Raw genomic sequence first — 14,770 nt, 5'->3', positions numbered from 1 at the left:
TGATTTCAAGGTTGAGACAGGGACAACTTTCTCAAGCAGAGGTGTCTGTCACCCACTACGGGTCGTCACCGTTTTTGTAGCCAACCAATTGCGTATGGTCACGGATTAAAAGTGCGCGAAAGGAAATACTTCATAACCATAGACATTATGGAGGGCCAAGGCGACCAGGCAGCCGCCTTCGTAGAACCCGAGGCGGGCGGCGCGGTGTCTGACAGTTTTTCCAAACTCTGGACAGACGTGATGGGGATGCTGGTAAGTTTGGGGGCAGTTTGGTTTGGGGGAGGGGAGACAGGAAGGTAACAACCAACTGAGAAAAGCTTTTCAACTGTGGCCCTCAAAGGGGGACAGTCATTGCCCATTCAGTGGTTGATGCTGGTTAATGCATGTAGGCTTAAATCACGTCCCAAAACAACAACGCAATCCCGGTTCTATTTCTCAAAGCGCCAAGCTCAACGTTTACTTTCCATCCTCCATGCCCAACGTGTGGGTTTCGGATTCGGGTATTTCCCTTCTTCAACCTGTTCACGGGGAGCTCTTCTGTATTTGAGGTGATCGGATTTGAATGAAACTTGGAATCCGATGAAAATGGTATGTTGCTCTCGATGTGAAAAAGTAACTGTTTGTGTGCTATTATTCAAGTCCACGTGAGCTGCGAAGATATCAGTGGTTAGTTACATCTTTGCAGATCAAGCTTCGTTACAATTCGTTGATTTAACTTCACTGTCGCATTGTTACACCATTGTAACAGTTCCCTTAGAAAACAAATATTGCTGTTTTGAAACTGCAGTAAAAGTGCAGTAACTGCAGTGGACTGTAGTATTTTGGACGCAGTAATTGCAGAATAACTGCAGTGTACTACAGTTATACCACTGCAAAATAACTTCAGTAAAAACAGTATTATTTTGGACCCAATATTTGCAGCATACTGCACTTATACTGCACCCTAATTAAGCAATAAGGCAAGAGGAGGTGCGGTATATGGCCAATATATGAAGGCTAAGCGCTGTTCTTAACCACTACGCAACGCGGAGTGCCTGGACACATCCCTTAGCAGTGGTATATTGGCCATGTATCACAAACCCCCGAGGAGCCTTATTGCTATTATAAGCTGGTTACCAATGTAAATAGAGCAGTAAAAATAAATGTTTTGTCATACCCGTGGTATAGGGTCTCATATACCATGGCTTTTAACCAATCCGAATTCAGGGCTCAAACCACCCAGTTTATAACTGCAGTTATACTGCACTCTAACTGCAGTCTTTTTTCGTAAGAGTTCATAAAGTTTTAGAGGAGTTGAGCACCGCTGTGTAATAATCATACTGCCAAAACACTTGTTGCTGTGCTACTGTAATGGAATGTTACTTTGGGAAGGTTATGATGAGAAACATTGTTGAAAATTGCATTTTTCAAATCAGATTGTCACATTTCAGGACTGAAAAGATTTAATTGTACGTTTTTCTTGTTAGTCCGATATCAGTGCGGACCTTCAAGCACGTTGGAATAATAATTGGCACCGTTTTGACTACAATATCACTTTGATGTCTAGCAATCGTAGTCCACATAGGCCTATACCAATCCACATCTCCCTAAAGTGCATGGCAAATCCTGCAATTAAGATATGTAAAAGGTCACGTTCATCTACATAATCACCTTTGCCTCGTGTTTTTTGTGAGGGGCCAGGGTGACACAGCCATCTTGACGTGTGTGGGTCATTGGATCTGATTGATCAGTAGAGCAAATGTGTTTTGGTCTTTTCCCAGTGTGAATGGTTTGTCGTTTGAAAATCAACGTGTTAATGTGGTCTCGTCTGGCTCAGTATATGTGAATGGAGTGTGAAAGGGCCTAGCACTGAAGATAGAGACAGAGGTGTGTGTGTGTGTGTTTCTGTGTGTGGGGTGTGTGTAATTGATGAAAGTGTCTTCTGGCCTCTGACTCAGGGTGGGAGACCTGGGACCCCAGCCAGGCGATTTTACCAGATGTAGTACTTTGGAGGCAAATGTCTACCAGTGCTCTTTGATGTCTTTCTCCTGCCTGCAGGACACACACACACACACACACACACACACACACACACACACACACACACACACACACACACACACACACACACACACACACACACACACACACACACACACACACAGAGAGAGAGAGAGACACTGGTGTGACACCTCCTCCATAGGTGACTGCAAGCCACAGCCTTTCAAACATCCTCCCTTTTCACGGATGCCTGAGACTGGGGCATGTGGTCTTTTAATGTATGTTTTATCACCAATAATGTCACTATGATTAGGGATGCACGATATATCGGTGAACATATCGGAATCGGACAATATTAGCAAAAAATGCCAACATCGGTATCGGCTGATGTCGAGTTTAACGCCCGATGTGCAAAAACGATGTCAAAGCTACCGTGCATACCTATATGACGTAATGACGCCACGTAAAATGTTGCGCTACACGTGCAACACAGCATTCATAACCTAGCACACAATGTCTGCTGTGTGGATCGAGCAGTCAACAAGTCGAGCAGTCATTTGAAAGAGTAACAAAATTTCAGTGAGACAACTCAAAGGCGAAATCAATTAAAGCCAAGATAATGGAATTCATTGCCCTTGACAGTCAATGGTTCTCTGTCGTGGGTGAAGTTGGCTTTTACCGACTGGTTGAGCACCGGTTAACACTACCAAGTGCGCTATTTTTCCGATGTTGCCCTACCGGAGTCACACGGTAGTAGAGTCACTGCTATTAGCTTCATGACATACATACTATGGAATGCCGTGTGGGTCTTTGCATGTCAAAAAAGTTACAGTAGCACTGTCAAAGCTCTACAAAAAAGTCAGCAAACGAGCAAACACCGGCCACGAACGATGTGTTTACAATACCGCGTTGGTAATAAAGCATCATTTGTTCGACCGCAACTTCTGGGGTAGCTAGCTTTAGCTTGGTACCTAGCTAGCACCAATACAACCAGCCTGAAAACAATGACCAGTAAAAACTGCAGTAATTTTCATTATTCTTAGCAATGATTTAGGAATCCTTGTGAGTAAGTATTAGCTAGGTTGCCACTTGTTGTTCGCCTATTGAAATTGAACTTCAGTTCATGAAAATAAATATCTAGCCAGCAACTTAACCCTGTTGCCCAAAGCTAACATTGTAAACCGCCAGCTAGCTTCATCTAAAGAGTGAGGCTCGACCGTACCGGGTTATGTGTTGTGAAGCTAGCCACAATAAGGATTAGGCACAATAGTGGAATTTGCGGTTTGCCTTCAAAATAAAAGTATGTCATTGACAGTGATGCAAATGAATACAAATAGTAGAATTATTACTTTTATTTTGAAGGCTAACTGCAAAGTCCACTATTGTGGCTAATCCTTATTGTGGCTAGCTTCACAGAGATGGGTCCGACCACCATTAATTAAATAAGAACTGTCTTATAAATTAGGGTTATTTTAGATGATGACACCTAGCTATATAGTTAGCTAGCTAACTATCGCTACTGAAACAGATTATGTCGTTTTGCTTTGTTTTTGGGGAAGAACATTGTTTGCATCCATGAGCTAGCTAGCTTTTTTATGACCAGCACTGTAGGTGCCCGAGACAACTTTACCAGCATCATAGCATACGTATCGATGAATCGTTGTGACATATGAAATACAAGTGATAGTGTAATGTGTAATAACTACATATCAAATGTATGAGCGCGTTAAATTATTTTGTGACGTGCAGTCAAATTCAGGTCCTGATTGGTCAACAAGCTTATTTGACACGTCAAATAGTGTTATTTGACACGTCAAATAGTGTTAAATATAATATTTTTTAACAAGCAAAGACCCAAACGGTGCTCCATAGAAATCCTGTTTGAGAATGAAACGACTGAACAAATGAACAACGAAAAAGCACAAGTAAATTAAAGAAATATGTTTTGATTATGTTTTACTGGTAATGGGGACATACGTAATTGCCAACCAAATAACTTTTTGGTCAGTGTGTTGTGTGTGTGTGTGTGTGTGTGTATAACCTTTATTTAACTAGACAAGACAGTTAAGAACAAATTCTTATTTACAATGAAGGCCTACCCCGGCCAAACCCGGACGACGTTGGGCCAATTGCGCGCCGCCCTATGGGACTCCCAATCACGGACTGTAGTGACGCCTCTTGCACTGAGATGCAGTTCCTTAGACCTCTGCGTCCATGTGTGTGTGTTAACTATTTAACTGTAGTAGAATGCTTAAAAGGCCGCTAAAATGTTTAATATCGATTATCGGTATCGGGGTTTTTTGGCAAGGAAAGTATCGGATATCGTTATCGGCCAAAAATGTAATATCGGTGCATCACTAATTATGATGTCACAGAACAGAGACACATCTGATTGAATGTTTTTCACACTGGTCACTATTAGGGCTGTGACTGTCATTGAATGTTGGATGACTGTAGTTGGCCAGTCAATAACCGTTAGAATATAAAAAATATATATGCAGTACCAGTCAAAAGTTTGGACACACCTACTCATTCAAGGTTTTTTCTCTATTTTTACTATTTTCTACATTGTAGAATAATAGTGAAGACATCAAAACGATGAAATAATACATATGGAATCATGTAGTAACCAAAAAAGTGTTAAACAAGTGTTACGTCAACTCTGTGAAGCATTTATTTGGGCTGCAATTTGAGGCTGGTAACTCTAATGAACTTATCCTCTGCAGTAGAGGTAACTGGGTCTTCCTTTCCTGTGGCAGTCGTCATGAGAGCCAGTTTCATCATAGCGCTTGATGGTTTTTGCAACTGCACTTGAAGAAACTTTCAAAGTTCTTGAAATTTTGCGGATTGACTGACCTTCATGTCTGAAAGTAATGATGGACTGTCATATCTCTTTGCTTATTTGAGCTGTTCTTGCCATTATATGGACTTGGTATTTTACCAAATACTGTAGGTCTATCTTCTGTATACCACCCCTACCTTGTCACCACACAACTGATTGGCTCAAACACATTAAGAAGGAAAGAAATTCCACAAATGTACTTTTACCAAGGCACACCTGTTAATTGAAATGCATTCCAGGTGATTACCTCATGAAGCTGGTTGAGAGAATGCCAAGAGTGTGCAAAGCTGTCATCAAGGCAAAGGGTGGCTAATTTGAATATATATTTTTGTTGATAAAAAAAATAATGTAGCCTTTATTTAACAAGGCAAGTCAGTTAAGAACAAATTCTTATTTACAATGATGGCCTAGGAACAGTGGGTTAACTGCCTTGTTCAGTGGCAGAATGACAGATTCTTTACGTTGTCAGCTCAGGGATTCTATCTAGCAACCTTTCGGTTACTGGCCCAACACTCTGACCACTAGGCTACCTGCCGTGCAGTGCAGACCCACTGTTTGATTTTGGTTGTGGCATTTTTTGGGGCCGGTTTTGTTTGATTGCTTTGGCATCTTTCAACACTCCTCACTATCACCTACATACACGCAACCACTCACTTACACTACTGATTACTGACTACACACACCATTGTTAATTGTATGTAGGTTACCTCAGTTAATAAATATATTTTTGTTACTCCTTATCTCTACGTTGTCTCCCTTTTTGTTATGGGCTTTGAGCCGGTTCGTGACAGAAATTCTAAGACGGAAACTCTGTCATCTTTCTAGAGCTCCGACTTTCCGACCTAAAGATCACTGACGTCATGATTTGACCTAGTTTTTTTCACCGAGTTCCCAGTTGTCTTGAAAGCAGCATGACCCATCAGATGAAGGTACTGTCAGTCTAGGAAAACATAAAAGCAAATTATTTGCATATTATTTCAGGTTATGCTCAGCTGTTCTTCGCAAGTGCTACACCAACTGATCGATTTTGTTATCAAAGCTCGAGTTCTGAAATATAATATGGTCTGAGAATTTCACTATTGGCAGGCCAGACAATATGCTGTGATAATGTATTAGGCCTACTGCACAAATCTCATTCCTACATAACTGTTTTTATTAGGTTAATGTAACCTTTTATAAGCCATGTTTAAAAATATATATATATCGGCTTTCTTTTAGACTGCGAAAGTGATCTTGATTCAGAAAAGATTGGTGACCAATGCTCTAGGAAAACAGGCTGTAACTGACTGGAAATGGCTTGAAAACTGTAGCTCAGCAGCCAACACGCCATCTGAAATCTGTGGTGTTTCACTCAGTATTTCTCTCAAAGTTATCACAGGCCAACAATATATTCAATCCCCAATGTTTATGAAACGTGTACAGTTCAATGGGCCTCAACACAATTGATTCCCTATCATTTTGGCAGCAAAATGGCCATGCTATATTTAGTTTGTTTTTAGTACGTAAGGCTTTTTCTATGGCCTTTGTCTCTGGGGCCCTACATAAGAATGCCCTTTTGAGTTAGCTGGTGCCTGGGCCTATTAAAACATCTGCTGTTACAGATTAGAATGTACAGCAGATGGTTGGAGTTGACACAGCTTCTCAGTAACCTAATGAATGTAAAGTATGCACAGTTTTCCCCCCGATATAAATCTAATCTAGCTCATTTGGTCATATGACGTGTCTACCACTGCAGTTCTCTTTGTCACTCAGTACAGTTTTAACTGCATTAGAGAGGCTCAGATACAGTAAGCTAATGACCAGGAAGTGAATTGAAATTCCAGTTCAAGAATAAATGAATTGAATTATAATTGATCCTAAACCTATCAATGACTGTGTAATGAAATAAGATTTTTTTTAAAACTGACTTGCCTAGTTAAATAAAGGTTCAATCTTTTTTTATTTTTTATGACAAGGTGGTTCATCGTTCATCATAGTTAACTAAAGCTCAGAGGGATCTGGTCCTGTGTGTCATGCTGCCTTTGGTGTTATTGCTTGGCGCCCCTCTGGCTGAGGTTAAACCACTTCTAGGAATGTTTTTCATGAGAATACCTCAGTGAGCCAGTCATTTGTTTGTGGTTGCAACCGGGTATACACAGCCCTAATTCAATTAACAGTCTGGGGCTGTTAGGGGGTATATAGCTGTTGCATTATGGGTACATTGGCAATACTGCTGCTTGAACAGGGTTAGTAGTCTGGAACCGACCCAATTGGGTCTCCTCAAATCGGATCTTAAAATGTTTTGTGTAGCTTTCCAAAATAGTCGAAAAGGCCATGTATAACATTTCCACAATGTGACTGTGTATGGATGCAGGTGTGTATGGGTGGATATGTCGAAGTACCACTCCTCAACAGCACATAGTACACACATAGTACACCATTTAGTACACCATTAATACCTCCCTCTGCAAATGGTGTCTGAGTTCATACCATGTCGTTTTAGCTGGCATAGCAGTTAGTTCCAACAGTGATTTTGCTGTAGTCTGCGTCAGCCTCTAATTTGATCACATATCTGGACAGCTGACAGTCCTCCCAGGCAGCTAGTCTCAAAGAGCTCTTTCATCTCGATCTGCATGGATGTTTGACTCAAAGCTAAGCATCAAGAAGACATTTTATTAGTTGAGGAAGGCGTATCTGTTAAGAGTGTAAAGTTGTTCGGATCTCAATACAGTACGAGTGTGTTTTGTCTCCATCTCAAGGGCTAGTTCACCCTTCACATATGCTGAATGCCCTTTTCCTGTTACTCAGCCTTTGATGTGTTTTATTAGAGTGAGCCCCTTCAGCCCACACGTATTTTAAAACTCTCCACTGTATCTGTGACAACATATGGTCAACTTAACAGAAACCTCCATTTGTTCAAAGAGCTTTTCCTCCTCACATTGTTGCATTGTGTAGTCTGCGTCAGCCTCAGCCCCCCGTCAGTCGTAGCCCAGCCTAGTATAGCCACATCCAACCTAGGTTAGCCACATTTGAGCCTAGAATGGCCAGATCAGCTCAGATCTACCCCTCCCAGTCCAGGCTCTTATTGTTGGCGTCCGTGACCAGGCAGCGCTGGCAGGTTTTTCTCTCAGAGCTGTGGAGGATATCCTCAGGAAACACCTCTGGAGAGGGTGGGGCGCGCCTCCCCTTGGCCCCTGTCTTTCCTCCAGCCTGGACTGGGCTGCTGGTTGAGGTGTAGGGGTTAGTGATGCGTGGGTTGACTCATAACTGCAGTCCCTGCAGTTATATCCGCGGGATGGGTGGGTTTAGAGTCATCAAATATTGTGTGGATGAAGGGCGGGCGGATTGACTAAAGAGAAAACAATGCCTTAAAAACTCCAGAAATGTATAATTCTTGTGCAATTTAAATATATAGGCTACATTGATGTTTTTCTTTCATTATCTTAAGCTATCTGGCATTAGTGCATCAGCCTAAGCTTCAAGGCCTAACTGTACAGTGGCGTGCGAAAGTATTCACCCCCCTTGGCATTTTTCCTATTTTGTTGCCTTGCGACCTGGAATTAAAATGGATTTGTGGGGGGTTTGAATCATTTGATTTACACAACATGCCTACCACTTTGAAGATGCAAAATATTTTTTCTTGTGAAACAAACAAGAAATATGACAAACAAACTGAAAACTTGAGCGTGCATAACTATTCACCCCCCCAAAGTCAATACTTTGTAAAGCCACCGTTTGCAGCAATTACAGCTGCAAGTCTCTTGGGGTATGTCTCTATAAGCTTGGCACATCTAGCCACTGGGAATTTTGCCCATTCTTCAAGGAAAAACTGGTCCATCTTCTTAAAGTTGGATGGTTTCCGCTGGTGTACACCAATTTTTAAGTCATACAACAGATTCTCAATTGGATTGAGGTCTGGGCTTTGACTAGGCCATTCCAAGACATGTAAATGTTTCCCCTTAAACCACTTGAGTGTTGCTTTAGAAGTATGCTTAGGGTCATTGTCCTGCTGGAAGGTGAACCTCCGTCCCAGGCTCAAATCTCTGGAATAAACTGTAACCGGTTTCCATCAAGAATTTCCCTGTATTTAGCTCCATCTGTCATTCCTTCAATTCCGACCAGTTTTCCAGTCCCTGCCGGTGAAAAACATCCCCACAGCATGATGTTCTCAGGGTGATGAGAGGTGTTGGGTTTGCGCCAGACATAGTGTTTTCCTTGATGGCCAAAAAGCTCAATTTTAGTCTCATCTGACCAGAGTTCCTTCTTCCATATGTTTGGGGAGTCTCCCACATGCCTTTTGGCGTACACCAAACGTGTTTGTTTCTTTTTTTCTTTAAGCAATGGCCTTTTTCTGGCCACTCTTCCGTAAAGCCCAGCTCTGTGGAGTGTACGGCATAAAGTGGTCCTATGGACAGATACTCCAATTGCTGTGGAGCTTTGCAGCTCCTTCAGGGTTATCTTTGGTCTCTCTGATTAATGCCCTCCTTGCCTGGTCCGTGAATTTTGGTGGGCGGCCCTCTCTTGGCAGGTTTGTTGTGATGCCATATTCTTTCCATTTTATAATAATGGATTTCATGGTGCTCCGTTGGATGTTCAAAGTTTTAGATTTTTTTTTTTACAATAAAAATGTGTACTGTTGGGGGTACTCAAGGACTGGATTTGGGAACCACTGTCCTAGAGGATGTCTAGCTAGTCTCAAGGCTAGTCCTGACACTGACAAAAGCGTTGTCCACAGCGCGAACAGAACAACATACAACCAGTAAGAATGTGTTCCTAAAGCTAGTATCCAAACAAACACTTCAGCTGAAGTTAATGGTTTAGAGACCTCTGGAACCTTCTGCTGCCACGACAAATAACAAACACTTTAGCTGAAGTTAATGGTTTAGAGACCTCTGGAACCTTCTGCTGCCATGACAAATAACAAACACTTTAGCTGAAGTTAATGGTTTAGAGACCTCTGGAACCTTCTGCTGCCATGACAAATAACAAACACTTTAGCTGAAGTTAATGGTTTAGAGACCTCTGGAACCTTCTGCTGCCATGACAAATAACAAACACTTTAGCTGAAGTTAATGGTTTAGAGACCTCTGGAACCTTCTGCTGCCATGACAAATAACAAACACTTCAGCTGAAGTTAATGGTTTAGAGACCTCTGGAACCTTCTGCTGCCATGACAAATAACAAACACTTTAGCTGAAGTTAATGGTTTAGAGACCTCTGGAACCTTCTGCTGCCACGACAAATAACAAACACTTTAGCTGAAGTTAATGGTTTAGAGACCTCTGGAACCTTCTGCTGCCATGACAAATAACAAACACTTTAGCTGAAGTTAATGGTTTAGAGACCTCTGGAACCTTCTGCTGCCACGACAAATAACAAACACTTTAGCTGAAGTTAATGGTTTAGAGACCTCTGGAACCTTCTGCTGCCATGACAAATAACAAACACTTTAGCTAAAGTTAATGGTTTAGAGACCTCTGGAACCTTCTGCTGCCATGACAAATAACAAACACTTTAGCTGAAGTTAATGGTTTAGAGACCTCTGGAACCTTCTGCTGCCATGACAAATAACAAACACTTTAGCTGAAGTTAATGGTTTAGAGACCTCTGGAACCTTCTGCTGCCATGACAAATAACAAACACTTCAGCTGAAGTTAATGGTTTAGTGACCTCTGGAACCTTCTGCTGCCATGACAAATAACAAACACTTTAGCTGAAGTTAATGGTTTAGAGACCTCTGGAACCTTCTGCTGCCATGACAAATAACAAACACTTTAGCTGAAGTTAATGGTTTAGAGACCTCTGGAACCTTCTGCTGCCACGACAAATAACAAACACTTTAGCTGAAGTTAATGGTTTAGAGACCTCTGGAACCTTCTGCTGCCATGACAAATAACAAACACTTTAGCTGAAGTTAATGGTTTAGAGACCTCTGGAACCTTCTGCTGCCACGACAAATAACAAACACTTTAGCTGAAGTTAATGGTTTAGAGACCTCTGGAACGTTCTGCTGCCACGACAAATAACAAACACTTTAGCTGAAGTTAATGGTTTAGAGACCTCTGGAACCTTCTGCTGCCACGACAAATAACAAACACTTCAGCTGAAGTTAATGGTTTAGAGACCTCTGGAACCTTCTGCTGCCATGACAAATAACAAACACTTTAGCTGAAGTTAATGGTTTAGAGACCTCTGGAACCTTCTGCTGCCATGACAAATAACAAACACTTTAGCTGAAGTTAATGGTTTAGAGACCTCTGGAACCTTCTGCTGCCATGACAAATAACAAACACTTTAGCTGAAGTAAATGGTTTAGAGACCTCTGGAACCTTCTGCTGCCATGACAAATAACAAACACTTTAGCTGAAGTTAATGGTTTAGAGACCTCTGGAACCTTCTGCTGCCATGACAAATAACAAACACTTTAGCTGAAGTTAATGGTTTAGAGACCTCTGGAACCTTCTGCTGCCATGACAAATAACAAACACTTTAGCTGAAGTAAATGGTTTAGAGACCTCTGGAACCTTCTGCTGCCACGACAAATAACAAGCACTGCTTTGAGAGAGGGACAGAGAGAGAACTCTAAGTTAAGAGATTAGTACTGTAGCTAATTTGGCAGTTAGTTTAGCATGCAAGAGGACCAAAGAGGTCAGTCAGCGAACTGAGTTTAGCCCTGCATGCTGGTTATGGAATTCTTTAATAACTCTGGCAGAAATGGCTTGGTGTGCTATTTATAAGGGGGTTATTTCAGCTGTGGAGTACATTTACATTTACATTTTAGTCATTTAGCAGACGCTCTTATCCAGAGCGACTTACAGTAGAGTGCATACATTTTATTACATTTTACATACTGAGACAAGGATATCCCTACCGGCCAAACCCTCCCTAACCCGGACGACGCTATGCCAATTGTGCGTCGCCCCACGGACCTCCCGGTTGCGGCCGGCTGCGACAAAGCCTGGGCGCGAACCCAGAGACTCTGGTGGCGCAGCTAGCACTGCGATGCAGTACCCTAGACCAATGCGCCACCCGGGAGGACAGAGTACACATGATTGCTGCTTTTGTTGGGGGAGTTTCTCAAAATAATTATAGAAAGAACATCTTGCTGGCTCATGAGGTATTTGTCCTCATAGACTAAAAACATTGACTGCTCAGGGAAATCAGGACCTTGAATTCATCCAGGATAGGTGTTGAATAGCAACACCCATATTTCCCTCCAAAGAATAGGCCTTATCAGTAGAGGGTTGCAGCTCTGGCACAATAAGAGCCTCGAGTAAATGTTTCATCACGGTGGTTTAGGTTGGATTGAAGGACACCGATTGAGATACTGAGTTATGATTGAAAAAAGAAAACAAACTCAGCCAAAAAAGTAACGTCCCTTTTTCAGGACCCTTTGTCTTTCAAAGATAATTCGTAAAAATCCAAAGAACTTCACAGATCTTCATTGTAAAGGGTTTAAACACTATTTCCCATGCTTGTTCAATGAACCATAAACAATTAATGAACATGCACCTTTGGAACGGTCGATAAGACACTAACAGCTTACAAACTTATGACACTAAAGAGGCCTTTCTACTGACTCTGAAAAACACCAAAAGAAAGATGCCCAGGGTCTCTGCTCATCTGCGTGAACGTGCCTTAGGCATGCTGCAAGGTGGCATGAGGACTGCAGATAAAAGGGCAATAAAATTGCAATGTCCGTACTGTGAGATGCCTAAGACAGCGCTACAGGGAGACAGGACGGACAACTGATTGTCCTCGCAGTGGCAAACCACATGTAACAACACCTGCACAGGATTGGTACATTCGAACATCACACCTGCGGGACAGGTACAGAATGGCACTAACAACTGCCCGAGTTACACCAGGAACACACAATCCCTCCATCAGTGCTCAGACTGTCCGCAATAGGCTGAGAGAGGCTGGACTGAGGGCTTGTAGGCCTGTTGTAAGGCAGGTCCTCACCAGACATCACCGGCAACAACATCGCCTATGGGCATAAACCCACCGTCACTGGACCAGACAGGACTGGAAAAAATTGCTCTTCACTGACGAGTCGCTGTTTTGTCTCACCAGGGGTGATGGTCGGATTCGCGTTTATCGTCGAAGGAATGAGCGTTACACCGAGGCCTGTACTCTGGAGCGGGATTGATTTGGAGGTGGAGGGTCCGTCATGGTCTGGACGGTGTGTCACAGCATCATCGGTCTGAGGTTGTTGTCATTGCAGGCAATCTCAACGCTTTGCGTTACAGGGAAGACATCCTCCTCCCTCATGTGGTACCCTTCCTGCAGGCTCATCCTGACATGACCCTCCAGCATGACAATGCCACCAGCCATACTGTTCGTTCTGTGCGTGATTTCCTGCAAGACAGGAATGTCAGTATTCTGCCATGGCCAGCGAAGAGCCCGGACCTGTTGGATCGGAGGGTGAGGGCTAGGGCCATTCCCCCCAGAAATGTCTGGGAACTTGCAGGTGTCTTGGTGGAAGAGTGGGGTAACATCTTACAGCAAGAACTGACAAATCTGGTGCAGTCCATGAGGAGGAGATGCACTGCAGTACGTAGTGCAGCTGGTGGCCACACCAGATACGGACGGTTACTTTTGATTTTGACCCCCCCCCCTGTGTTCAGGGACTCATTATTCCATTTCTGTTAGTCACATGTCTGTGGAACTTGTTCAGTTTATGTCTCAGTTGTTGAATCTTGTTATGTTAAAACAAATATTTACACATGTTAAGTTTGCTGAAAATAAACGCAGGACGTTTCTTTTTTTGAGTTTATATTCTGTTCTTCTGGTTGCATTTGAGCAGATTTTTTTTTCTCTGTGCGTACATAGTCATTTGGCTGTTAAGTTGCAGAGTGAAGTTGATGAATTCTTTCGATGTGCGCGTTAGTGTAATTGGCGTTTGGCTCAGAGCGGATGGTTAAATGGCCACGTAGCTACCTACAGCTACAGTATTCCAGTCAGAATACTCTCTCCTATACACCTCTCTGTTAAGGGGAAAAGGTAGCATATTCTAATGTGGAATCCAGGACTGAAACCTCTCTCTCCCTATGGCTGTTAGTGAGCCATGTGTTTAAAATAAGAGTGGGGTAACTTTACCGATAAATGTCTACATATCATGCAGAAGTATTACTACAATATAAACAGTACACAGTTGAGCAATCCCTGTCATCAGTCTTAGATACAGTAAACCATGAGACTGGTCAGTCAGGTTAGTCCTCCCACTAGTGTTTTACCCCATTGACTTAGAATAACAAACTCCAGCCTCAAGTTTTTTACTGGAAGATCGACACAATATTTCCCCCAAGCTGTTGGTCAGATGGTTGTTGCGTAAAGTACTGAAGTGAAATGAGGAGGTTGGACCTGCCCCAAATGGGTTGTCACAGTGTTCTTCTGAAGAGGTTCAGCTGAACAGGAAATTTGGGAATGGTTGGTAAGGAGAGCGAGAACAGTGTTCTGGCTTTAGTCGTGGGGGTTGGGGAACTCTCTCTTTCTCTCTCTCGCTCTCTCTGTAATTGTCTGGGTTAATGGTCTGGGTGTTGTCTTTAACAGCCTGTTCTTACTGTTAGCATGACTATTGAACTTGACTCAAGACAGGGTGGTGCACTCTTGTATGCACGAGTGGGAGCCATTATAAAAGCTTGTTTGGTCTACTGCATTATGGCATCTGTTCAACTCCAGAAACCGTCGTTGTTGTCATTCCTTCCATTTTCTTTGAATTCAATACACACACATTCCACCCACATTCACAGAATTTTAGCACACTCAGACTTTCAACTGGTTGGTTGGTTAGTCAGCTAGCCTATCAGACACAGACCCCCGTTTTGTTGTTGGTCAGATAACACTGAGAGAAAATTGCCTTCTCCATAGGCTGTGTATTAGAAAAGGGCAGTTTTGATTTTCTCAACTTCCAGACGTTCCATCCCCTCCAATCCCCCATCATCGACAGTCAATACCCCACTAATC

At 42.6% G+C, this 14,770-nt stretch overlaps 1 protein-coding gene across 1 annotated transcript in view; it reads left to right on the top strand.

Annotated features, from left to right (window-relative positions):
• Nucleotides 1-377: 377 nt before the first annotated feature.
• The window catches only part of LOC120024357 (SAM and SH3 domain-containing protein 1-like), a 124,704-nt gene continuing 110,311 nt past the window's right edge, over nt 378-14,770 (top strand). The window contains exon 1 of the mRNA XM_038968579.1: nt 378-588. Coding sequence (XP_038824507.1) covers nt 580-588 — 9 coding nt within the window. The 5' untranslated portion in view covers nt 378-579. The remainder of the gene's footprint in view (nt 589-14,770) is intronic.

Source organism: Salvelinus namaycush, chromosome 29 (genome assembly GCF_016432855.1).
Source record: "Salvelinus namaycush isolate Seneca chromosome 29, SaNama_1.0, whole genome shotgun sequence".
NCBI lineage: Eukaryota > Metazoa > Chordata > Actinopteri > Salmoniformes > Salmonidae > Salvelinus > Salvelinus namaycush.
The sequence above is the reverse complement of the archived record's forward strand: the minus strand, read 5'-3'. Positions and strand labels throughout refer to the sequence as shown.